Below are 27,585 nucleotides of genomic sequence, written 5' to 3' on the forward strand. Positions count from 1 at the left end.
ACCATCAGAATGGGGAAAAATGTGATCTCAGTGATTTCGACCGTGGCATGATTATTGGTGCCAGACGGGCTGGTTTAAGTATTTCTGTAACGGCTGATCTCCTGGGATTTTCACGCACAACAGTCTCGAGAGTTTTCTTAGAATGGTGCCAGAAAAAAAAAAAAACATACAGTGAGTGGCAGTTATGTGGACAGAAATGCCTTGTTGATGAGACAGGCCAACAGAGAATGGCCAGACTTGTTCGAACTGACAAAGTCTACAGTAACTCAGATAACTGCTCTGTATAATTATGGTGAGAAGAATATCATCTCAGAATGGTATTCTGAGATGCGGGTTGGTACTGTTTTGGCAGCATGAGGAGGACCTACACAATATTAGGCAGGTGGTTTAAATATTGTGGCTGATCTGTGTAAATATATATATATATATATTTAGGTATACATATACATATTAGAGTGCTCACTGTCATTTGCAGCTTTGTAGTTAGCTTCTTCAATCAAGAGTAATTTCAGAGGAAACAAAGAGTCAGTCAAAGGCAAAGAGGGTTTGTCCATTTAAATACATTAGAAGGATAAATTATGAATGTGACGCCACACTTTAATGGATTGTTTCAAGCTGTCTTCCCATATTTTTTTCATGTCTAGTACATGTCTAATCCAATCCCCCTATGGCTTTTGACTAATGTAAACTAGGGTCAAAAGTCTTATTTTAGATACATTTTTAATATTTATAAACAAGTGACATTATTTGTTAGCAAGGACAGGTCTTGGCTCCCATCGTGGTGGAGATTCGAAGGCAGCCTGCTAATTACTCCTCAACAGAGCAGACAGAGCAGCTGTTAAGCAGTTTAAACAAAAGGTGAAGCTCAGAGTCTTGTCCTCTAGTCACCAAGAAAATGACACAGACAAGCCTTTGGGAATTTCTTGTGCGCACGGCTTGAATACAAATAAGCAGCAATTAGTAAAATTTATGAGATCACACATGCCCAAGGAGTGGTGTGTAGAGCACACTTTGTTGAAGACATCTGACAAATAAACACAATACATGCATCAGTCAACCTGAAGAACTAATTTGTGGTTAAGGCCATTTAAACAGAAAATGGACAGTTAGCAAAGTTCTTTCAGTATACTGTAATAACTATTACATTTATGCATTTGGTAGACAATCCAAAGCACTTGGAAAACACATCAGTAATGTGCAATCAGGTTTAACATGCCTAATGTAGGCGATAGAGTTACCTTAAGAAGTTTGTGCTCTAAAACCGGAAGTTAACTTACTCAACAATATTCTCTTCAAACTGTTGCTCTGCCATGACAGTAGTTGGCTTGAAAGAAAAAGAAAAAAAAAGTGGACAATTCACACTAACGTTCGATATACCCCTTGAGGCAACATTGAGAAGTCAGTGCATACATGTGTAGTGTTTTGAATTGTGGTCTAACACATTTTAAGTCTTATTTTTGTGGGTGGGGCATATGGTATCTTGTCACAACCTATCACGGAAGAATTGATGACTGACTTCACCACCACACTACAGCCCTTAAGGTGGTAACTCAGGGCGGGCAGCTTGGGAGCCACAAATAGGCCGGATACTTGCTCCAATTCGAGAGTATGCAATGCCCAAGTGTATGCAATAGTTTAAGCTGCATCTAGAGACTGGCTTAGGGCAGCTCTGCTGTAGCAGCTTCACGATAACTCCTTATCTCTTTCTTAACACTTATTTCCCCTCTTTAGGCAAGACAGACTCAGACTTGCCCTCTTTTGCAGTCTTCAGAGTGGAAGCAAACAAAGTTTAAATGAGCTATGAATATGTAAGGTTAGCCAAACCCTCTGGTGAAATTAAATGCTTTCCTGACCTTTGTCCTTGTAGCTGCTCCGTGGATGAAGACTTGCTTGTGCCTCATTATGCCAAAAACCTATTTTGATGAGGCACATTATTAGTAATGATGAGGACAGAAGCAAAGCATCTTCTCTAGTATCCAGTTTGATAAATGTTTTTGTTTGTCTGCTAATGGCGAACAGTCTAATTAAATTCTCTGCTACTTGACGAGATGCATTTTAAGTAAGGATATTGTTTTAGGGAAGTAGAACTTGTGTTGTCACAAAGACTGATTAAGGCCTGTTAATGGCCAGTCCGATGCGACAAAACCTTACAAAAGTATAAAATGTTTGCGACCAGTTTACACTTCAGTTACACAACATGCAATGCCAAATTTTTACTATTCTTGAAGATATTTGCAGATACTTGATCCTAAATAGTTGAAAATCTTGAAAAAATTGCATGGCCTTTGAATAAAAACTGGTGTTAGGTTAATTGTACTCTACGTAACGTACACAAGACAAGCTATCTCGGCTTCCAACTGTAACTACAATGCTGAAAAGTGTAAATTTCCACTCTGGTTAATACTGTTTAGTGTGGTTAGTCAGCATAGCCATGCAAAACTTGAAGCTGGTAAAGCTGGTCAACCAAGAAAGTCTTACTGGTTAGGCTAGTTAAGAAGCATGATTGGTAAACTATTGGTAACCAGCAATGCTGGTATTTTAAGCATGGTAATGACTGAGCTGTAACCAAGACAAACGCGGCATTGTGCACACAGTACTAGTACACAGTTTGGTTTCTTTGGTAGAAAATTTAGGCTAGCTAATTCATATACTAGGCTTAATGAAGTCAAATGCACGACTTTTATCTATTATCTGATATCATCACTGACGGAGCTGCATTGTCCTTTTCAGGGTTTGACACCTACTTTATGTCACGTACGCTGGAGAACAACAGGAGAAATGTCTGGTTTGCTGAGTTCTGGGAGGAGAACTTCAACTGCAAGCTCTTGAGCTCTTCCAAAAGAGAAGACACTAGCAGAAAGTGCACAGGTAAATATGTCACTATTTTCTGTCTGGAAAAAAAACAAAAAAAAAAAAACAAGAAGAATACTTAAACCAGACTAAGGTTTAGAGCTCTCTCTCAGCCTGGCCAAGATGTTTTTTATAGTCTCTTTTGATGGTTTAAGAGGGGTTTTGGGCACTTGAGGCACAGCTGGTAAGGTGGTTTAACCAGAAATATACCAGCTTAGACAAGAGAGGAGATCAGCTAGACCCTGAGCAGAGATCTTCCCTGCTCAAAGCAGCATTTGATGGTTTACTGGTCTTAGGTCTAGGGTTAGGTTGGGGCTAGGGTCAGTTAAGATTAGGTGGTTTACATTGGTGATTCACTGGTTTAGGAATGGTTTAGCTGGTCTTCCTGTCTGGCCAAGCTGGTTTTTTGCTGGTTTAGCTGGTGGGCCAGCTGGTCTCCCTTACTGACCGGCTGATGAGTGCCCAAAGCCCATCTGTAATAAGAAAAACAGACTAGTCGGATAAGCTTGGCCAGGTTAGGAGACCAGCCTACAACCTTAATATGTTTTTTGGTGAATAAAACGTTACAAACGTAACAGCCCACATTGAGACACTTGCTGAAGAAAGTTAAAGTATGAAAGTTACCATGGTTTCCCTGGATTTTTTTCTCGCTAAACCTGAAGAGTCCTGTCAGGCTCATAGACTCCAGCTTATTAGCAGAGCGTCTCTGAATGCAAAGCACATTCTCCTCTGTAACATAACTCTCGCATAAGCCTCTCTCAGCTCATCACATCTAGTTCAGGCTGACTGCTTCCCAATACCCAGAGAGCTACAAGATAGAGTAAACATGCATCAAGATTGTTAACAAAATTTTAGGTATATTCATAACAGAATAACAGAAGCATTTTTCATATTTTACTGTAGTTGCGATTCTTCAAACAATAAACCAAAATTGGGCAGAACATTAAATTTTATGCATAAAGTGATATGAATAAATGCTGAAGTTGTGCTATTTATAGATTCTGTAATCAGTCGTATATGCCTGCCTTTTGTCATGTAACCTATGGTTAAGTCAATATCAACACAAGGGGTAAACACTCTGGACTATCTAGAGTAATTAATGTCAGAATCAGTACTATTGACTTGATGCTGACTAAATGAAAAGCAAGCAAAAAAATAGTTTGTTCTGTATTGTAAGATCTGTCCCTTCATATTACACTCAGACATAAAATTCTTATCCAGTGATTTCAATTGGTATTTGAACCAATTAAAACTGTGGCAGCTCAGTTAATTGACAAATTCCCTACACAATTGTCACACAGGGAATCGTCCTGGTTACTTGCGTAACCTCCATTCCCTGATGGAGGGAATGAGATGTTGTGTCAATGAAGTGGCACTAGGGGTCACTCTTGGGAGCCCGAAACACCTCTGGTCTTTGATAAAAGGCCAATGAAAATTGGCTCGTGGTATTTGCATACCACTCCCCGGACATACGGGTATAAAAGGAGCTGGTATGCAACCACTCATTCAGGTTTTGTGCTGAGGAGCTGAGACAAGGTCCCGGCCATTTCAGCGGGTAGTTCAGCGTTGTGGCAGGAGGGACACAACATCTCGATCCCTCCATCAGGGAACAGAGGTTACGCAAGTAACCATGATGTTCCCTATCTGTCACTCACTCGACACTGTGTCGATATAGTGACACTAGGGGTCCCTATACAAAATGCCACAACTGGCTGAACTGTGTTACGTGAACTGGCGATGTGTGAGGGGCAGACCACTGTGTGCCTCGTAGCCAGCGCACCAGGCCTACACGTAACCTCCCCCAACGCTGTTATGTGTGTCGAACGGCCCTTTGGGGACAAGTTGACTGCCCAAAAGATAGAGACAGGCTAGCCCAGTCGTGGCCTCTTATCCTCTTTTTTTTCCTCTCCCCCAAAAAAAGGGAATTAACCGACTGGGGCCACCAGGTCTAGTCGGGGGGGTGTCACTCCCAAGGGGAAGACACCACAGAGACCACACCTCGCCCAGAGCAGGGGGGGGGGGGGTATTTTGAGTGGAAATACATCACATGGTCTTGCCGAGCTTTGTCGGAAGTATGTCATGTGGAGAAGTCCCGTGTTAGGTCCTACCCTATGGGGGAGGAGTTTCTACGAGCATGGTGACTGGGGCAGAGGGGCCTCTGCCTAAGGAAGATGCAGTTTACCAAAAGGGAAACGAATTAGCAGAAGATATACGTCGCATGGGGTTACCTATGGGGAACCACCACATGCGGAGCACCTACCCCAGTACAGGGCTTAGTTAGCACGTGTACTGGGCCAGCAGCGAGTTTCTCTGCAAACTCGTCTGCCACAGGTCTCGGAGGAAATCATCCAAGGAACACAGTTTCTGAACACTACTGGGAGTCAACAGTGTACGTCTTCAGCTCAGGGGAGGTGAAAGGCGCTATGCGCAAGCGATACACCCGGCCAGCTGTCCCGGACTTACCTACTTGTGCGTGCCACTACACGGGACGAAACTGGTTCCACCCGGAGATTGTAGAACCTCGCAAAGGTGTTGGGTGTTGCCCAGCACGCTGCTCTGCAAATATCTGTTAGAGAGGTGCCACTGGTCAAGGCCCAGACACCCCTGGTAGAATGGGCTCGTAGCCCTGCCGGGGATGGCACATCCTGGGCGTGATATACCATTGTTGTGGCGTCAATGAGCCAATGGGCGATCCTCTGCTTGGAGGCAGTGCTTCCTTTCCGCTGTCCACCAAAGCAGACAAAGAGCTGCTCAGAGACTCTGAAGCTCTGCGTGCGATCCAAATAGATGCGTAAAGTGCGCACCGGACACAGAAACGTCGGGGCTGGGTCTGCCTCCTCCTCATCCTCTTTTTCATCTGACAATTTATGTGGTGTTTGTGTTTGCTTTTTAAAAAAAGTTGAAAGTTGCTGGCAGGAGTGGGAGAAGATAAGATATATTTTTTGCGGGAGCGGGTGGGAGCGGGACAGAATCTCGCGGGAGCGGGCTGGAGCGGGAATGAAAAATTCATCCCGCACAGGTCTCTAACTCTGTGCATCATACAAATAGCTCTCCTCACGCACAGGAGGCTTGACTCGATATTGATTTCAATGGAGTTTGGTGTTAGCATGTCGCTAAGCTAACAACATGATATAAATAGCACACAAATATAGACATGTGCCAGCTTTCAGTAAAACTGTATACCACATGCACGGTAATATTTTTATGGACAAAAATCTAGATAACCTAGTAGATTAATTATTTACATTTTTCTGACTGCACAGTAGCTTTATTTCAATCCACGAGTCAAGATTCACAACCGGGGACCAATATTTAACTCTCGCAAAGCACCAAATGTGAGTAATTATTTGCTTTGGTTAGTAAAATGGTGATGGGTAACTTTATAGTGCAACATTATGCACAGTCATATTAAAATTATAATAATATTCCTTTTATCACGATGGTAAAATAAAAATATGAAGAACAAAATCATTATTATATTATTTTTAAATAATGCAAAATACAGTTTCATTGCCAGTAAGAATTTCATAATATTTATAGAGAAAAAATTGTGGATGAGAAGCATGGGTGAAGGATGAAAGCTTCCCTTTATTCCCCCTCATAAAGGGTAAAGTCTTGAGTGTGGTAATATTTTAAGATGTAGTAATCACTTGATTTTTGATTTTTCAAATATTTATTTATTTATGTATTATTTTTTATTTATGTATTTATTTATTTAAATGTTCATTTGGTTTTAAAATAGAAACCAGACCAGCATCAGACCAGCATAAAATAGTCTGGTTTTTGGAACATTGTAGCTGTTTTCGCTGGCTCAAGATGTTGGAACCAACTCAGACCATCTTGACCAAGATGGTCTATTTGGTTGAAACCAGGTCATCCAGCTGATAGTTCAGCTGGTCAACCACCTAGAACAGCATGGATCAATTTTTAAAACCAGCCACCAGTTTAAGCTAGTTTTAGCAGGATTTTCTATCAGGAATATGCAATGGCACAATACTGTAACTAACACATTAACACATTTAACACATTTGAAACCCAAATTAAGTTCCAACTTAACCATATGGTTGCTCATCTAAGCTCATTTGGTGGTCACAATTTCTTGTGTCTCACATTGAGAAATCACATTTATTGAGTGTCCTGTCTGCTCTGGGAGCCTCTGGACATCAATTCGAGATTTTCAAAAACCGGAGGTGGAGGCAGTTTCTGTCAGTGACAGCTGGCACCGACAGCAGCACCTCGGCAGTGCTGATCAGACTCCATCACCCGGAGACGCTCAAGGGCCCGAGTATGTGATGAGAGCAAAAGCACATGCTGCCATCCCTGGAATAGCAGTGTGCGCTGGGGGCTGGAGTCAGGTCTGATGGATGACAGAGAAAGAGGCAAGAGAGAACAAGAGTTTGCTGTGATCCAGGATAACGACTGTGCAGGTGAACAGACAATTAAAGTGGGCTGGATTGAAAAGTCACTGTGAATCTGTGATTATTCTAAATTTAAAGCTATTTGCACAAAATGCATTTGTGACGAGCAGGAGGGTGTTGCAGGGCCGAGAGGATTCACAACAGGCGCTGAGTTGCCCAATCAGTAGGAGAGAGATAAAAAGAGGAGCCGGGGACACCAGAGAGATAGAGAGAGATGCACGCTTCGTGAATCTTCTCGGCCTGGCCACGGCCTCCTCCTCATCACAGCATTTTAAATTATAAGCCTATTTACTTTTGCACAATGTTCTGTGCCCATTTATTGCTTGTTTACACTACATAGTTACATTTACATAGCTTCGCGCACCAAGATTGAGGAAAATGTGCCCATTCTTCCTTGCAGACTTGTTCAGTCAAATAGTGAGGTGAGTGGCAATGGACTACTTTTTTCAAGCCCATCCACAGGTTCTCTATTGGATTTAGGTCAGGGCTCTGACTTGGTTACTCAAGGACTTTGACCTTCCTATCCTTAAGCCACTGCGTTGTTTTTTTGGCGGTGTGTTTAGGGTCATTGTCGTGGTGAAGGGTGAACCACCTGCCCATCTTCATTTGTCGAGCAGAGGGCCACAGATGTTCCTCAAGAATTTGGGTGTACATGGAAGCATCCATTTTCCCTTCAATCCTGACCAATTGCCCAGTACCGGGTGAAGAGAAACACCCCCACAACATAATGTTTCCACCATAATGTTTCCACCGTGGTGTGCTGTGTTTGGTTTTCTCCAAATATAGCGCTCCAAAGTTCAGTCCAAAAAGTTGACAGTTTAAAGACAGTTTTTGTCTAATCTGACCATAAATCATTTTGCCACATGCCATCAGAATCCTCCAAGTGTTCTTTTTATTTTATTTTATTATTTTTTTTGTTTGTTTGTTTGTTTCACAAAGCGCAAACAAGACTTTGTGTGGCACTTTTTCAGAAGAGGCTACTTTCTTGCCACCCTGCCGTACAGGCCAGCTTTGTGTAATGCTTTAGAATTGTTGTCACATGCACAGGCCAATCAATCTCAACCATAAGTGTTTCCTGTAAATCCTTCAAAGTTGCCTTTGACTTCTTAATAGCTTCCCTGATCAATATCCTTCTGGCACGGTCATCCAGTTTAGAGGGACACTCACTTATCTAAACCAGGCATTTTACCAATTAAATTGTAATAATTGTTCTGAAATAATATATATATATATATATTTTTTTAAATTACACGTTATTTTCACTTTGATGTTGAAAGTTATAGTGTGTAAATACAATTGGAAAAGGTTAGTTCGAATTTATCTAAAATTCAGTCCAGAGTGTAATGTGAAAATGATAAGGATTTTGACAAGATATGATGTCTTTTTATAGGTACTGTAGAAAGGCCCTACTTTTACATTGCAGTAGGATGTTTTTATGTATGTCAATTTGACACCGGTGATGCACATTTTCATGGTCTCGCCTCACATTTCAACATGCCAGCCCTTCTGGTACCAAAGGCAGGTTTTCTCCTTTACTCTCTCTTTCAGAATGACTTACGGCAGGCTTTTTAAAACTTATTTAAAGAGTGAAAAATCAGAGTTAAGCTCTTCTCTGGGCAGTGGGATGTTTGAAATTAAGCCTGGAATGGCACTTTATGAAAATGACAGTCTCTCTGTCATCTCACAAAAGAAAACATAAATGAAATTACTTTAACCCTGTCCTTGGAATTGCTATCATCATCAGAGTTTTCGAAATAAATGTTGACAGAGAATGAGAGGCCTACACTTTTGTTTTGTAGCCTTAAAACAAAGCCACCTTAAAAAAAAAAAAAAACAAAGAAGAAAATCTGTATTCCTAGATGCAGCCTACTTTACTTCCACAATGTTAAATATTTCGAGTAAAACTGGATTTACAGATGGATATATATATATATATATTAAATTTAATTATCGGCCACCCTGCTCTTCAGATATTGCCATTGGCCATTGAAAAATATCGGTCAACCACTAAATAACATGTAAATGTAAACTGGCACTGTAACACATACATAATTAAACAGCTTTCTGTTGATTTAGTGTTGGATGTGAAGTCGAGCGTTTACTAACTGATGACTACAGATAAGCAACCAGGTGGATGATGGGAGATATGCCTGTCTGGCTGGTTCCATCTAAACTCGACACACTATGCCTAAAGGCTTTTACGCTCCCTTGCAGTGTTTATACAATGTTATGTCACTGTTGTAGACAAGCAGCACCATACTGTTGTGTAGTCTCTGTAGAATGTAGGGCAAGACTTGATTTTGTCCATTGGGAACTGATTGGATCATAAGTATGCCCACTATAGCCCATGTTCAGAACTGAATGTGAGTTTGCTAAAACAATGCAGTGCCTAAATAGCTATTTGGATATTGGTTAAAGTCAAAATAAAATGGCATTTGCAACACAATTTTGCTATCTGAGTGAAACAAGGTATTCAGCGAGGGGAAAAAAAAAACATGGTGAGCAAGGGTGTAACAAACCATTTTCGAGTATGTATGTGACACTAACTTTTGCCTCTGATGGCAAGACTCACTTTTATCCACTGGGATTTGATTGGATTGTGAAAAAAGGGTGTTCCATCCATACTAAAACTTAACATCAATGAATTTGAGTTCACTGAAAACAATACCTAAATTTCTATTTGGTTAAGCATTAATATTAAACAATAGCCTGTGTGCCCCTGGTGGTGTCAGTGTGAAAAGAAATTCATTTCATAGGCGGGGCAAGTTATTATATTTTGATGCTAGATTACTATGGTAGTGGGGGCATGGTCGAGAGTCGGCTTGTGAAGGACCATCACCTGGCAATGATTGTCTCTAACAGCTGTTTGTTACAGTGAGAGTGGAGACAGAGTTAAAAGCGAGCCAGACACCAATAGTGGAGGAGAGAGCACTGTACACACACACACACACACACGCACGAGCGAATGAGCCTGCGTGGCATGAGAGTGTTTCGAGAGAGTGGTTTTGTTCTGCTTAGTAAATAAACATACCGTTTGAGTTGAAGTTCACCATTCCCAATTCCTCCTTTCTCACACCAAGAACCCGATTCTTTAACAATTACAAAACTAAACTTTTTCTTATTATTTATTTATTTTATTTTATTTATTTTTTTTGGATCCACGTGCACCAGTGAATTATACAATAAGATCAAAAATGCGAATTAAAAACGTTAATTGGCTCAGTTTTGATTTAATGTCAACTTTAAAAACTAACTTTATTAACTAACTTGTCATGAATGTTTCCTGAAACCATAGTAACTATGTTGCACATCCATCTTTCAGACCACTTTGGTTCAACAGTATAGAGCTGTCGTTAATAATGTTACGTAGGGGGTGGAATAATAACTTCTGAGGAAATCAAATTATAGTAGCTCATTTACACGTACTTCAGAAAGCTGTTTTATGTGCAAAAGCTGTGTGCACTATAAATGTGTCAGATGCATTGCTTTGCAATAGTGGGGTTTCCCTTTACCACAGACTTTGGGGTTCCCCCGATGCACTTGAGCACATACACACATGTGCAAACTTTAACTAATGCGTTAACATTGCACATAAGCTGTGCTCTGCGACAGAAGCCATATCTGTTAAAGTGCTTTCTCTTAACAGTCTTATATATATATGGAATAAAAGATAGAAGCCTCAGCGAAGTTAAATTATGTTCACACAGCAGACTAACAAGGAACTATGTCTCTAACCACAGGTGGAGAGCTGTAGTTCCAACCACACAACTTTTGCGAATGTTCGTTGGAACTTTGTTTCGGAACTATGAACTGGTGTTTCGGGAAACACCAAATCGTTGAACTATGTTGGTAACGATGGGACTTGTGACCATAGTTGGATAAAGATGCTTTTAGGAAATGCACCCCTGATTGATTGATTGTCATATTAGTTATGTTTCAACTCTGCATACTTTTGGTGAGAGTTAGAGTGTTGTATCCATAACAAACAAACTGGTCATGTGTGGGATGTTCTGTTCTGAGCAAATGGGGACAGCCTGATTAGATATTTTGCTTTTTTTGACCTCTTTCAGCAGGCGCCAATCAGCCCACAGACATCTATTCATTATAATTACATGCTCTAGCATCGTTTCCATTTTCAGCGTCGGTTTTACAGAATTACAACTTGATAATAATGAGAGTGACAGCCATCCCTTGTGTATCTGAGGCAAAAAAAAAAAAACACCCCTACTTTCTTCCATCCATCTGTCCATTCATTAATCCATCCACCTGTCCATCCAAAAATCAAAGCAGCTCTTGAGTTCTATAAAGTTCTGACTATCATGATGCTTGACCATTACCTGTTTTAGGTGCAAATTATATAATGGCTTTCAGGTGGGGTTTACTTACTAAAACCCTGCTGAAAAATCCAGCTCATATATATATATATATATATATATATATATATATATATATATATATATATATATATATATATTAATACCCAATAGACTTCAGTTGACATCAAAGCCATGGCCCATGATTTTCTACATGCTAGTTTGTTGCAGGTGTTATTGGGTAAAGGGACATTCTCATTCTAGAGAGCATTTCAACACACATCAACAGGTTATAAGAATACCTTTCATAGGGATTTTTTTCAAGTTGTAATCAGTTGAGGTTGGATAACAAATTGTCAATTTGGCGCTATTAGTCAGCATATTAAGCTAGATGTTGATCATCTAAATTACAATGTAATTACTATGTTTTAAACAAAGAAGCACCATGTATATTCATGATGAAAATCTGTCATAAAGTTATACATGCTGACAGTACTTGCCATGTTTTGTAGAAGTATCACGCATTACTGATAGTGAAAGCATGCAATACTGCTGTTGCAAAATGGGAGCACAATTTCTGTTTGCTAGTATCTGTTTGGCAAAAACAAAAAAAAACAACAACAACAAAAAAAAAAAAAAAACACGTTCTGACTAACTCATAACTTGTGTGGTTACTGAAATATTTAAAAACACCACTGAAGCATATATTTTTATGAAAAAGGCAAAATGCCTTAATTTGGGGGCAGCAGTAAAGTTGTGCGTTATTGTTGTTTTTCCTTTTTTAGGGGGATTTGTTACCTTTTAAAACTTTCATATTCCTCACTTAGCTGAATCATGCTAACTAATTAGCTCTGAAATACCTAATAGGTATTTTGGAGATCAAACTAAATGTTTTGAGTGGAGTGCACACTTCACAACTTGGTGCTCATATATAGCAGTATAGATTTGTTTTAGAATGAAGGATTGTGTTTAGAGTTGCCCAGGGCCGGTGCCACAGTGGGCCCAGATCTCTTAATTATCCCTTACACAGTGAATCTAAATTGTATTTTTCTTTTTGCATTGTGCCAGCACACCCTTAGGGGGCATACACACAAGATGCACTCTTGAGTTTAAAACAGATAGTCAGAGAGGAAAAGAGCGGAATATAACACATGGTTCTGGAAATGCGTTTACAGAATTTACTACTTTTAACTTAAATAGCAATGTAAAACTTATGGCATACGACACTGAAATAAAACGTCTCAAGGCACAGTGGTCAAACACATTCATTTTTAAATGTATGTGTGCATAGACGAACAATGAGGAAAAAAATGCACAGGCAAAATTGAACACATTTTGAGACGTACGAATATAATTTTTTTTTAATTAGATTTAATTTGAAAATCTATCTTAAAAATTTTATGTGATCTCTATTACTCCACTCTCATACAGGTCGCCGAGTGTAGTAACCCCCCTCACAATCCACTCTGACCAACAGAAAGGGGACATGTTTATACATAATTTGGGGTTCAGCCATATGCTTGAGGCAACATTTAAATAAATGTCAGAATTAAATACTCTGGGCACTCTTGTCCAAATCATTTGCAAATGTGAAATAACAGGGTGTGAATTAACTTCTCCGGTTAGTTTGATAGAAAGGCTTTGCAATGGCGAAATAGGGGCAAGGACTTCTTGTTCAATAGAAAACCAGGGAGGGGCTCTTTCAGGTGGAAGCGACCAATGAGCCAAATGCCTGAGACCGAACGCATAATAATAAAACAAAATCTTGGGTAGGCCTAGCCCACCTTTGTCAATCGGCCATATGTAATTTGTTGAAATGTAGACTGGGATGTTTACCATTCCAAATGAATGACTTCGCTATGATATCAAATTGCTTGAAATAAGAGAGGGGGACATCTATAGGGAGTGACTGTAGCAGGTAGTTGAATTTTGGAATACAGTTCATTTTAATATCATTAACCATCACAATCATCGATAAATGTAATGAAGCCCACCTGTCCATATTGCTCGAAAAAATTTTTATTGAAGGGTCAAAATTAACTCTAACTAAATCAGACATATTTGCTGGGAATAAAATACCCAAATACTTAATGCCCTGTTTGGGCCACTGGAAGGCACCCAGCTGAAAGGCTGTTACTGGACAGTACGCTGTCAAAGCCAAAGCTTCGAATTTAGACCAATTGTCTTTGTATCCTGAGAACTTGGAAAAGGAATTAATAATTCTGTGGAGGCAAGGCATAGATCTAGTAGGTTCAGAGACAAATAATAAAATATCATCTGCATAAAGCAGAAGCTTATGCGCCACATCTCCCGCCACCACCCCTGGAAAATCATATCACGGCTGCTAATGGTTCCAGGGCAAGACAGTACAATAATGGGGAAAGAGGGCAACCCTGCCGAGTGCCCCTATTTAGAGTAAAATAATCCGAAATTAATCCATTTGTTTGTACCGCTGCTACAGGGTGTCTATAAAGTAACTTAATCCAACCAATAAATGTACTCCCCAACCCATAAATTTCCAAAATCTTAAAAAGATAATCCCATTCTACCATATCAAGCACATTTTCAGCGTCAACTGAGATGGCAGTGACCGGAGACTGATCATTCGCTACTGACCACATGATATTGATGAAACGCCTAATGTTATCAGAAGAGCTACAGCCCCGAATAAACCCCACCTGATCTATATGTATAAGAGATGTCATTACTTTACTTAATCAGTTAGGCAAAATTTTTGACAACATTTTTACATCTAGCTGGATCAGGGAAATTGGATGGTAACTTTTACACTCGCTTGGATCTTTGTCCTTTTTAAGAATCAGACTGATCCGGGCTTGTGTCATAGTTGGGGGAAGTTTCCATTCTTTAATGATTCTGTATAAATTTCTAACAAAAGTGGAGCCAGTTCTGTAGCATAAGATCTAAATAATTCAGCGGCAAAGCCATCTGGCACTGGAGACTTGCCAGTAGGCAGGACCTTAATTACTTCGTCAAGCTCCTCCAAGCTTATCTCAGAATCAAGAGAATTTTTTTTGCTCAGTCGTCAATTTAGGGAGTTCTAATGGTTGCACAAAGTTTCTAATATCTTCATCAGCAGACGAAGACGTGGAGCTATAAAGATCAAGATAGAATTCTTTAAAAGCATCATTAATATCAATGGCCGAGGTAAATACTTCACCATCAGCAGATTTCACTGAGGGAATGGTAGAAAGGACTCTCTCTGTTTTATTTATCTAGCCAAAAGTGTTCCTGCTTTGTCCCCCGACTCAAAGTATGACTGTCTTGCTCTGAATAACCAAAACTCCACCTTCCGCAACAAAATAGTATTATATCTGTATTCAATCAGGTAAATTCTCTGAGGCCGTCAGATGACATTCGTCGCTTCAGCTCTGCCTCAGCACTTTTAATATTTCCTTCCAACTCCACGTGTTCTCTTGCTCTGGATTTTTTGATGAATGAGGCATACTGTATGATCTCACCAGGGCGTGATCTGAGACTAAAATGTTTCCAATTGAGCAATCAACAACAGATGAAATGAGGGATTTAGATATAAAAAAATATATATTCTAGAATAAATCTTATGGACTGATGAAAAGAATGTATAGTCCCTACCAGATGGGTTCAAAAGTCTCCAAATATCTGTAAGATCAAGATTTTTACACATCCTGTGAAGCGCCAATGTTGCTCTAAGGGGCTTACACACTTTTGCTTCACTATGATCAAGGACTGAGTTCATCAAAAGATTAAAGTCTCCTCCCAATATTATATCATGAGGGGTGCCAACGGTTTGCAACATCCCTTCAAGATCTATAAAAAAGCCCTGATCATCAGCATTAGGTGCGTAAATATTAGCCAAAATCAACCTTTTCCCCTTGAATTTCAGCTAAAAGAATAATGACTCTTCCTAATTTATCATTAATCTGTTTGAGAAATTTGAACTGTAGATGTTTATTTATCAATGTAATGACTCCCCTGCTTTTACTTGAGCCAGCACTAAAGAAAACATGTCCACCCCATATCTTCCCTACTTTTCAGCTTCCTACAGGGAAAGATGTGTTTCTTGAAGAAACACTATATCATATGTCTTACGTTTAAGAAAAGTACATTTGACATTTTGATATAATCGCAAAATAAGTTGTGTGACAAAAACAAGATTATACAGACCACATTCCCTTATTAGTGCAACAATTAAACCCCGAACTCCCCCCCAAACCAAACAAACAGAAAAAGAAAAATGTGCACATTAACCCAGCGCACGACAGTGCCAACTGTCAGTCCCTCTAAACTCAAAAGGTCCATGTACGCCTACGAGAGCCCCCGCGACAACTTTGCCATCGGATTGCTCAAGTCTGGTGCTTCTGCACAAATTTTGTGAGGCAAAATTACATAATAGAAAATACTTTGTAAAACAAACCCCAGCCAATAGGCAGAATAAACACAATGAACGTGTAGATTCATTCACAAAACTGTCTCGAAGGTGTGTTCCTCCACAAAACAAATTCCATCCAATATAAAGCTGTTCAATTTCCTCGGACAGACAAACAAGTGTTCAGTGAGCCAGCTGTTTATGAGTGCAGCAGATGACGTAAACGTTCCACTGTCCCACAAAAATACTCCACAAAACAAACTCCAGACAATAGGAGGCATAAGCACAAGGAACAAACAGATTCATCCACAACTGTCCCGAAGCAGTGTTATTCCACAAAACAAACTCCAGCCTCTAGGCGGAACCATCGCAAAAAGAAAAAAAACAGGCGCCCCGGTTCCTCGGATGGTCAAGAGTCAAATTCACTCTGAGGCCACATGAAAAAATACACCATAACTTAGTCCATCAACTTTATAAAAGACATCCTTTGTGTGGGCATGTAGATATTTTGAGGCAATACCCAGCATCCACTCTCAACCTGGCCAGGAACCCCCTTGCAAAAGCGATCCTCTGTCAATGCAAAAGTTTCTTGAAAGAGAAGTGTTATTCCAAAAAACAAACGCCAGCCGCTAGGCGGAGCCGACACAAACAGAAACAAAAATGGTGCCCAACTTCCTCAGACAATCGAGTGTGTGTTCAGCGAGTCAGTCCACTCACATAAGAAACACCAAATGGCTTACTCACTCCAATGTATTTATAAAGGACAGTGCTTGTTTGGGACATGTAAATACTTTGCGGCCATCCTTCGTATCTATTCTGAGTTTAGCCAGAAATATCAGTGCAAAAGTTATCTTCCGTTGATGCAAGAGTTTCTTACACTCCTTGAATCGATCGCATTTCTCTCTTGTCAAATTCGCAAAATCCGGGAACAAGAAAATATCGTGATTCTTATAAGAAAGCTTTTCTTGGCTCCTCACCTCGCACAACACAAGATCTTTATCAGATGATCTCAAAAATTAGGCCAGAATTGATTGGGGCCTGTTTCCCTTAGCCGATCTGTGAGCCAGGACTCTGTGAGCTCGCTCGATTTCCAGTTTATGGCCTGTTGTGTCGAGCAGACTCGGGAAGAGCTCGTCTAGGAATTTCACCATATCTCTGCCTTCTTCATGCTCAGGAATTCCAACAATCCATATATTATTTCTTCGGCTCCTATTTTTGAGATCTTCCAATTTTTCCAAAATGTTTCCCACTTCTATTTTGGTCACGAGCGGATTAGTGGTTAATTCCCTTTCCGATGACTCCAGATAATCGATCCGTTTCTCAATATCTGCCACTCTTATAACCAACTCAGAGAATTTTGTTTCCATCGGCGTTATTGATCGACGCATTACAGCGAAATCCTCCAAGTCAGCAACAACTTTCGTCAGCATCACAGACATGTTGGACAGTTGACGCTGGATTTCTTCTCCCACCATGCCATCCTCCCACCATGCCTGTGACCTCCTAAAATAGAAAATCTTAATAAATACATGAATGTTTCTGAATGTGAACACAACTAAATGATACACTTGAAATTTTACTTTTTCATGGTTCCACAGATCTTTACATGTTCTAAGTACATCAAGTGTTCTTTTTTCCACAGTTAATATATGGGCTGTTTTCTACCAGAAAAATGATAATGAATTGCAGTGCAACATGCATATGGCTGATTAAGATTAGGTGGATCCCACACAAATTGGAATGAGGCTCTCCAATTAGCTTAAACACCTGGCTAGGATTTTGCACAATGTAGTTTGCTCTTAAAATGGAGACTATCAGATAACTCAAAGCATTTAAAAGGATTGCAACGTCTCTTTTTATGAATTGTTCATTACTGCTGTCAAAAATAAAATAACTTATTGTTAGTGATGTCCGTACCCTATTTTTTAATATATATATATATATATATATATATATATATATATATATATATATATATATATATAAAATATTAATTTTAAATATATATATATATATATATATATATATATATATATATATATATATAAAATATTAATTTTAAATAAGCATGCACATAGATTTGAAAGTACTAAGATTTGGTAATTACTTTGAAAAATGTTTGGAATCTGTCAAATTTTCATTTTGATAATCTGGCCTTCAAAAGAAGAGCCGTGTTGTAAACGAACTATGTAACAAAAAGAAGAAAATTGTCTAACCAACTGCTTTCGATGCCGCCAATTTGAGCTCTCTCTCTTATTGATACTCTTCAGTCAATGACAACTAGGTGCAAGTATTGTTGAAAAAGATATCTGTCACTGTGAGAGCAACCTATTATTTTGTAATGGTTATTTTGACGTTCAGCTTGTTTGCACCTCTGCCAGAATGAGGCTCTCTGTCACTACATAGGGTCATTGATGTCTTTTAATTGGAACTCCTTAAGGTTTTCTGCTGACCCTGACACGATGACCATCATAACCGTTAATTTGATGCCTTTGGGATGTTGAGAAAGGGTAAAGACTCTTTTAACTGTTATTCAATCTATCTTTATACCAGGATACATTGTGATCTCATTAGTATTTTTTGGTATTCGGACATAATAGTAGTAGTTGTTTTATTGTCATTTCACAAGTATGGTGACTGTGACAAGGTCTTTGTATACTCTCAAGGAGGAAGTGGGGCCAGGTGAACTATTCTTGTAATTATTTATTTTTGTACTGCTTTCAGCACACACAAACATGCACACAAACACACACACACACACACACACACACAAGTGCAGGCTCGGCTCTCTCACCCCTGCTGCGGCTCTAGCTGCTCCTTTATTCCTCTCCAGCTCTCACTGCAACACAAAACAGCTGTTAGAGAAATCACCCACAGCTGTGACTCCTTACCGCTCTCATCTCCTGCTCTCGCTCTCCATTTACAAATAGGCATTCGACTTCGCCCCCACCTCCGCATACCCCCATCGCCCGACTCAGGCTGGGGAGCCATCCGGCCTGCACACTACTCACCCCCCCCATTCCTAGAGAGGAAGTCCGCAACAACCATCTGCACCCCGGCCTGTGGACCACCTCGAACTTAAATGGCTGAAGAGCTAGATACCAATGGGTGATCCGTGAGTTGGTATCGTTCATGCGATGGAGCCACTGGAGCGGGGCATGGTCTGAACAGAGGGTGAAAGCCCATCCCAGGAGGTAATACCGAAGGGTAAGGACAGCCCATTTGATGGCAAAACATTCCTTCTCAATGATGCACTACTTTGTCTCTCTCACAGAGAGTTTTCGGCTGATGTACAGCAGTGGATGCTCCTCCCCCTCGACCATCTGGGACAACACGGCTCCCAACCACCTGTCCGAAGCGTCAGTCTGTAAAATAAAAGGGAGAGAGAAATCAGGAGAGTGTAATAGCGTGAACACCTGCTGACACAGCTTCGTCCACTGGACCGGATCTGGTGCCCCCTTTTTAGTATGATAAGTCAGCAGGCTGGTGACGGTCAAATAATTAGGCACAAACCTACGATAATAGCCAGCCAGACCCAGGAGCTGTCTTACCTCCTTTTTGGTCTTAGGTCACGGGCAGGCAGATATCGCTGCGGTCTTATAAATTTGAGGCTGCACCTGTCCATGACCCAAGTGGAAGCCCAGATACTGTACTTCCACCCGTCCAATTGCACACTTCTTAGGGTTTGCCGAGAGTCTCACCCGTCTCACCAACTTCAGGACAGCCCTCAGATGCTGCAGGTACTGCTGCCAGTAATTACTGTAAATAATGATGTCATCCAGATAGGAAGTGGTGTAAGCAGCGTGTGGTCTGACAATTCTGTCCATGAGCCGCTGAAATGTAACCGGGGCCCTGAACAAACCAAAAGGAAGGGTGACAAATGGGTGTAAGCCAAATGGTGTGGAAAATGCAGTTCTCTATCTGTCACTCACTCGACATTGTGTCAATGTAGTGACACTAGGGGTCACTCTTGGGAGTCCCAAACACCTCTGATTTTGAAAAAAGGCCAATGGGAATTGGCGAGTGGAATTTGCATGCCACTCCCCCGGACATACAGGTATAAAAGGAGCTGGCTCGCAATCACTCATTCAGATTTTCTCTTCGGAGCTGAGCGGTTGTGTTTAGCGAGCTGAATTACTCTGCCGATCCATTGATGCCATCATGACATATCACGGTCAGGACGTGCCGCCCCCCGTGGGGCTATGAGCCCATTCTACTAGGAGTGTGGCGGCCTCCTGGGCCCTGACCAATGGCACCTCTTTAGCAGACATCTGTAGAGCAACGGGCTGGGCAACACGCAACACCTTTGCGAGGTTCTACAATCTCTGGGTTGAGCCGGTCTCGTCCCGTATATTGTCAGGTATGAGCAGGTAAGTTCTGTGACAGCTGGCCGGATGTACCACTTGCGCATAGCGCCTTTCCCCTCCCCTGAGGTGAAGATGTATGGTTTGACTCCCAATCATGTTCACAAAGTTGTTATCCCTGGATGACTTTCCTCCTTAGCCCTGTGGCAAATGAGTTTGCAGAGAAACTCGCTGCCGGCCCAGTACATGTGCTAACTAAGCCCTGTACTGGGGTAGGAGCTCTACATGCACTGGTTCCCCACAGGTGACCCCATGTGATATATCTTCCAAGCTCCGCCCCCCTTGGGTAGGACCTACCATGGAACTTCTCCACATGACATACTTCCAACAAGACTCGACCATGTGATGTATTTCCACTCAAAATACCCCCCCCCCGGGCAGGTTTGGTCTCTGCGGTGTCTTCCCCTTGGTAGTGACACCCCCCCCCGACATAGACACTTATGGCCCCAGTCGGTAGACAAATTCCACTCTTTTTGGGGAGAAAAGAGAGGAAAAGAGGCCACGGCTGGGCTAGCCTGTCCCTATTTTTTGGGCAGTTGACTTGTCCCCAAAGGGACCATTTAATGCTCATAAGAGCATTGGGGGAGGTTACGTGACGGCCTGGTGCGCTGGCTATGAGGCACACAGCGGTCTGCCCGTCTCACACTGCCAGTCGACGTAACACAGTTCAGCTTATTGTGGCATTTCGTATAGGGACCCCTAGTGTCACTACATCGACACAACGTCGAGTGAGTGACAGATAGGGAACGTCCTGGTTACTTTCGTAACCTCCGTTCCCTGATGGAGGGAATGAGACGTTGTGTCCCTCTTTCCACAATACTGAACTACCTGCTGAAATGGCCGGGACCTTGTCTCGGCTCCTCAGCACAAAACCTGAATGAGTGGTTGCGAGCCAGCTCCTTTTATACCCATATGTCCAGGGGAGTGGCATGCAAATTCCACTCGCCAATTCCCATTGGCCTTTTTTCAAAATCAGAGGTGTTCACTCCCAAGAGTGACCCCTAGTGTCACTACATTGACACAACGTCTCATCCCCTCCATCAGGGAACGGAGGTTACGAAAGTAACCAGGACGTTTTTTCAAGGGACATGGGAGTTAAGGGGATCAGCCAATATCCCTTAGTTAAATCCAGTGTTGAATAAAAGTGAGCCACGCCTAACCGATTGAGCAGTTCATCAATCCGGGGCATCGGATATGCATCAAATTTAGACACCGCATTGACTTTTCTACAATTCACACAGAACCGGACCGAGCCATCACTGTAAAAAACCAGCATCACTGGGCTGGTCCAGTCACTGTGGGATTCTTCTATTACCCCCATACCTTTAATTCTTCCTGAAGTACTTTTTTATGTTGGGTAATCAGTAAGGGTGACTGTGTAACACTACCCCTGGGGTCGTTTCTATATGGTGCTCTATGAGATTCATATGACTGAGAAGAGGCTAGAACACAGAGGAGAATTCTCCTTGCAACCTGGCAACCTCACTGACTTGTGATGTTGAGAGGTGGTCTCCGCAAGTGACCGGGGTGACTAGTTCGGTGGCTTTTAGTTCACCTCCAGTCCGAGCTCCTCCCTCTCTGGAACCACTGTTGCCCTCCACCCCCACACCCCCACCTCCACAGTGACATACAAGAGAATGAAAATTTGTCTCTCACAGGACCACAGTGTTATGTGCTAAAGGAAAAGTTAGACAATACTTAGATTCCAACTTGGAATTCACACAGTGAAGAGAAAATACAGTGCAATGTACTTTGAAAAATTGCAGTACATTTATAAAGTGCAAATTATCATGAACATTACATATGAGCATTGTTAGAACTCACACATTGTAAACATAAGTCTAGGTAAACCTGAGTAAACAGCAGCATAAGTTAAGTGACTGAGCCTGCTTAAAAAGATACATTAGTCCATACAACTGAAATGATGTGGAGGGGAAGTAAGGGTTATGCTTCTTAGGAGAGTGAGAGTGGTCTTTGGTTATTGAGGAACCTCACCTCCTGGGGGAAAAACTGTTCATTAGTCTGGTAGAACTAGAACAAATGTTCCATGAGCGTCTGCCTGATGGCAGAAGCTGAAAAAGACTGTGAGATGGGAGGGGTCCTTCACAAGGCTTTTCTGGAGCAACGTGTGAAATAAATGTATGAAATAGAGGGGAGTGGGACACCAATGATCTTACTAGCTGTTTTTACAATCCTTTGGAGGTTCTTACGGTCAGCAGTGCTGCTATTTCCGTACCAGACCATGATGCAGCTGGTCAGCACACTCTCGATGGTGCTCCTATAGAACTCCTATAGTAATGAGGTTAGATGGAGAGGGGCTCACCCTTTTCAGCCTATGCAAGAAGTATAAACATTGCTGGGCCCTCTTGGTGAATGATGTGGTGTTGGTAGTCCAGGTGAAATCCTCCGAGATGTGCACTCCCAGAAATGTAGAGCTGCAGACTCTATGACAGAGCCATCGATGGTCAGAGGGGAGTGACTGATGTGATGCGATTCTTCCTGGAATCTCCTTTGTTTTGTTAATATTAACGGACAAGTTGTTTTCGCCACACCATTCAACCAGTTGGTTCACCTCCTCCTTTTTGCTGATGAGACCCACCACTGTCGTATCATCAGCAAATTTAATGATATGGTTAGACTTCAACTTAGATGTGCAGTTATGTGTACAAAATATGAAGAGCAGTGGGCTGAGCACAATGCCTTGTGCGTGCCTGTGTTCAGTATGATGTTGCTAGAGGTGTTGTGGCCTACACGGACAAACTGTGGTATTCCAGTTAAAAATCCAGGATCCAAATGCAGAGAGATTTATTAAGGCCCAGCTGACTCAGCTTACCAATGAGCTTTTGTGGAATAACTGTATTGAATGCTGAACTGAAGTCAACAAACAACATTCTAACATATGAGTTATTTTTCTCCATGTGGGTCAGGGTCAAGTGGAGAGCAGAAGAAATCACATCATCCGTGGACCGGTTCGGGCGGTATGCGAACTGATAGGGATCAAGTGAAATGGGGAGGCAGGTCTTTATGTGTTGCTTGACTAGTCTTTCAAAGCACTTCATGAAGTCAATGCTACAGGATGGAAGTCATTTAAGCAGGTCGTGGGGGATTTCATAGGCACTGGTATTATGGTTGCAGACTTCCTGATATAAGCAGTCACTGCATCAGTGTACTCCTGCAGGCCAGTGTGGTGGTCATATGTGGCTGCCTCCATAAACATGTTACAGTTCGTATGCTGGCCACAGTGTGATCTGTTTCTGGACTGATCTGGTACATTTGTGAAGTGGAGTGTAAGCTGGAATGTGAATGACAGAAATATGATCTGAGTAGTCAAGCTGAGGTAGGGAGACAGACTTATTGGCTCCTTTCGCAGTGGTGAAAACAAGGTGTACGTGTAAACGTATGTTTGGAATGTTTGTAAATCTGATCTTTTAAGATCTTTAGCAGATGTTAAATAGAATATGATGCCTTCAAGATGAAACGCTTTTAAACAGACATCTTGGAGATGTATGTGTGCTATCTGGGTAGAGTAAAATGGAACCATTAAATTTCATATGATTCCCATCCCTAATCATAACATTAATCAAACCATCTTCTAGTCTACTTAAGAGCAGTTGTGTCCTTTAAGTTGCTGTATTTTTCCTTTAAAAATAAGGAGGTGTTTCCTCCCTAAAGATGTCAATCAATCATTCTGCATGTAAATATCATCTAAATAATGAGATGGCATCGTTGATGGCATATTTCAAGCTTACTGAAAAGGTGTAATGACATTTTTTTTGGATGAGCTGATATTTTTCCAAGCTAGCTTTACTGTTCTGTCAGGCACTATTAGAGTAACCCATTGCGTCTTCATCTAGCTAGAGCCATTTTTGATTAAGCTGTCTCAAAAATACATGTCTTTGAGTTTGCCATAGTTGGCGGGACACTGAGTTACAGAAAAATCCTATGATTAAACTGGCAGAAGTATGTTTAATAAAAACAGCTTTTGTGGGAAGATGACTTTAAAAGCTTCCCTAAGGAACCAGGACTGGCATTTGAGGGTTAGTGTCAGATCAGGAAGACAGCAGAGCTAATTGGAGAGAAATTGCAAAGAATATTGTGTGAACTCCATTCATGTCCCGTGAGAATTTCCAAGTAAGGGTCGAGGAATAGCGGAGCTTAATAGAACTGTCACAGCTTTCTGCTGAGTTAAAAGTGGAGACTATCGTTACTAGTTATAGACATGATTAAGGCTCTTGGTGTCTTAATCATGAAAATGCATCAATAAATGTTGTGAAAGCTACATATACATCACATGATACAACCAAAGCAACAAATGGTCAAATTAAATGTTTATCTTTCTGTTTCCAAAGAGCATGCCAAAAAATGATGATTTTTACTTCCATAAAGAAAAATAAACTAATGAACAATGTTATGACAATATTGTTTCCAAGTCAAACCCCTTACCCAAACTTTAAACCTAACCATGATTTTAATAAGAAAGTAACTTTTGTGTACAACAGAACATAGAATACAATGGGCTTTGGAATGAGACGAATGAAACACATTACAAGTTTTTGACATACATCATACATTTTTATTGCATAAATATAAGGAAAGAGTCAGCAAATTTGTTGACAGACAATTTCTTACTTAAATAAAAGTTTTGGATAGGAGCCAAGCTAAAATGTAATGCCTGAATTGTATCGATTTTAAATTCTGTTTGTTGATTGGTTGGTTTCAATGGAAATAAAAGTTGTACGTTTTCGTATATATACCTTGTGTATGCCTTTTCATAATAGCCTAATAATAATACTAAAAATAATAATAATAATAATAATTATTATTATTATTATTATTATTTTACAATAATTATTTAATTAAGTTATAATTTAATCATTAGTTCCCTATCTGTCACTCACTCGACGTTGTGTCGATGTAGTGACACTAGGGGTCACACTTGGGAGCCCGAGACACCTCTGGTCTTTGATAAAAGGCCAATGAAAATTGGCAAGTGGTATTTGTATGCCACTCCCCCGGACATACGGGTATAAAAGGAGCTGGTATTCAACCACTCATTCAGATTTTCTCTTCGGAGCCGAACGGTCATGCTCATTGAGCTGAATATTACTGTTCATTCACCTCTGCTGGATCTGATGGCGCATTTCAGTGGCTTCTCCCTCCTCTGCACTGGTGCACTGCAGAGAACGCCCCTGGGCGCTTCGGCAGAAAAACAAGAGAGTATATTTTCTGAAAGAGCTTTTCCTCCTCTAAAAGAGTATATATTCCTCTAAAAGAGCGGCACACACGGAACGTCGTTTTAAAGACGTGTGTTTTTTCCGATTGTGTGTTATTCCTGGTTGCGGTCATTATCTCTCAACTTCGGATGGTCACAATCGCTGCATATGGCGTCCTCGGCAGTGGCCACCCCTCTCGGGTTGATGCATATGAGGCCGCTTCAGCATTGGCTCCAGACTCGAGTCCCAAGATGGGCATGGTGCCACGGGACACATCGCGTGGCTATCACGCCGGTCTGTCACAGTCTTTTCAGCCCTTGGACCGACCTCTCGTTTCTATGGGCGCTGTCACGGCAGGTTACCCTCAGGGGAGAGTGGAGACTCCACCCTCAGGTGGTCCGGCTGATTTGGAGTCGAGTTCTGACGGGCACAGGTGGACCTGTTCGCCTCCCAAGAATCCTCCCACTGCCCACTCTGGTACACCCTCACCGAGGCTCCCCTCAGCATAGACGCGCTGGCACACAGCTGGCCCCCTGGCCTATGCAAATATGCATTTCCCCCAGTGAGCCTGCTTGCACAGACCCTGTGCAAGGTCAGGGAGGACGAGGACCTGCGGTGGTAGACACAATCACTCAGGCTAGGGCCCCCTCTACGAGGCACCTGTATGCCTTTAAGTGGCATCTGATTGCTAAGTGGTGTTCTTCCCGATGCGAAGACCCCCAGAGATGCGCAGTCGGATCAGTGCTTTCCTTCCTGCAGGAGAGGTTGGAAGGGAGGCTGTCCCCTTCCACCTTGAAGGTGTACATTGCCGCCATAGCAGCACACCACAACGCAGTCAACGGTAAGTCCTTAGGGAAGCACGACCTGATCATCAGGTTCCTAAGAGGTGCCATGAGGCTGAATCCAGTCCAGTCCGCGCCTCGTTCCCTCATGGGACCTCTCTGTAGTTCTTCAGGGTCTACAGAGAGCCTCCTTTGAGCCTTTGCAGTCAGCCTAGCTTAAAGCAATCTAATTGAAGACTGCCCTCCTGACTGCGCTCACTTCCATCAAGAGGGTAGGTGACCTGCAAGCGTTCTCTGTCAGCGAAACGTGCCTGGAGTTTGGTCCGGGTTATTCTCACGTGATCCTGAGACCCCGACTGGGCTATGTGCCCAAGGTTCCCACCACCCCTTTTAGGGACCAGGTGGTGAACCTGCAAGTGCTGCCCCAGGAGGAGGCAGACCCAGCCCTGTCGTCGCTGTGTCCGGTACGTGCTTTACGCATCTATTTGGATCGCTCGCATAGCTTTAGAACCTCTGAGCAGCTCTTTGTCTGCTTTGGTGCACAGCGGAAAGGAAGCGCTGACTCCAAGCAGAGGATTGCCCACTGGCTCATTGACGCCATAACTATGGCATATGTCGCCCAGGACATGCCGCCCCCAGTAAGGCTACAAGCCCATTCTACCAGGGGTGTAACGGCTTCCTGGGCCCTGCCCAGGGGTGCCTCTCTAACAGACATTTGCAGAGCAGCGGGCTGGGCAACACCCAACACCTTTGCAAGGTTCTACAACCTCCGGGTGGAACTGGTTTCATCCCAGGTAGTGGCACGCAACACAAGTGGATAAGCCCGGGATAGCCGGCCGGGTGTATCGCTTGCACATAGCGCCTTCCACCTCCTTTTGAGCTGAAGACGTGCGCCATTAATTCCCAGTAGTGTTCACAAGTTTGTTCCCTGGTTGACTTCCTCCGAGCCCTGTGGCAGGTGAGTTTTCGGAGAAATTCGCTGCCGGCCCAGTACACGCGCTAACTAAGAGTCCTGTTCTGGGGTAGGTGCTCCACATGTGGCAGTTCCCTGTAAGGCTAACCCCATGCGATATATATCTTCCACTAATTTGTTTCCCTGTTGGCAAACTGCGTCTTCCTTGGGCAGAGTCACCTCTGCCCCAGTCTCCATGTTTGTAGTAACTCAATCCCCCTTCTTTTTTAGGGAGTGGAAAAAGAGAAGGGGAAAAGAGGCCATGACTGGGTTAAGCCTGTCTCTAACTTTTGGGTAGTCGACTTATCCCCAAAGGGCCGTTTGACA

The 27,585-nt window shown here is 42.0% G+C and overlaps 1 protein-coding gene across 2 annotated transcripts in view; it reads left to right on the plus strand.

Moving 5' to 3' along the window:
* LOC127438444 (metabotropic glutamate receptor 7-like) overlaps nt 1-27,585 on the plus strand; it is a 647,223-nt gene that overhangs the window by 159,883 nt on the left and 459,755 nt on the right. For both annotated transcript variants that reach the window (XR_007896742.1, XM_051694042.1), the window contains exon 5: nt 2,731-2,868. Coding sequence is in view for 1 of the 2 variants with exons in the window: in XM_051694042.1 (XP_051550002.1) it covers nt 2,731-2,868 (138 nt within the window). In the remaining variant the exon portion in view is untranslated. The remainder of the gene's footprint in view (nt 1-2,730; nt 2,869-27,585) is intronic.

The sequence above is a fragment of the Myxocyprinus asiaticus genome, chromosome 49 (assembly GCF_019703515.2).
Source record: "Myxocyprinus asiaticus isolate MX2 ecotype Aquarium Trade chromosome 49, UBuf_Myxa_2, whole genome shotgun sequence".
In the NCBI taxonomy this organism is placed as follows: domain Eukaryota; kingdom Metazoa; phylum Chordata; class Actinopteri; order Cypriniformes; family Catostomidae; genus Myxocyprinus; species Myxocyprinus asiaticus.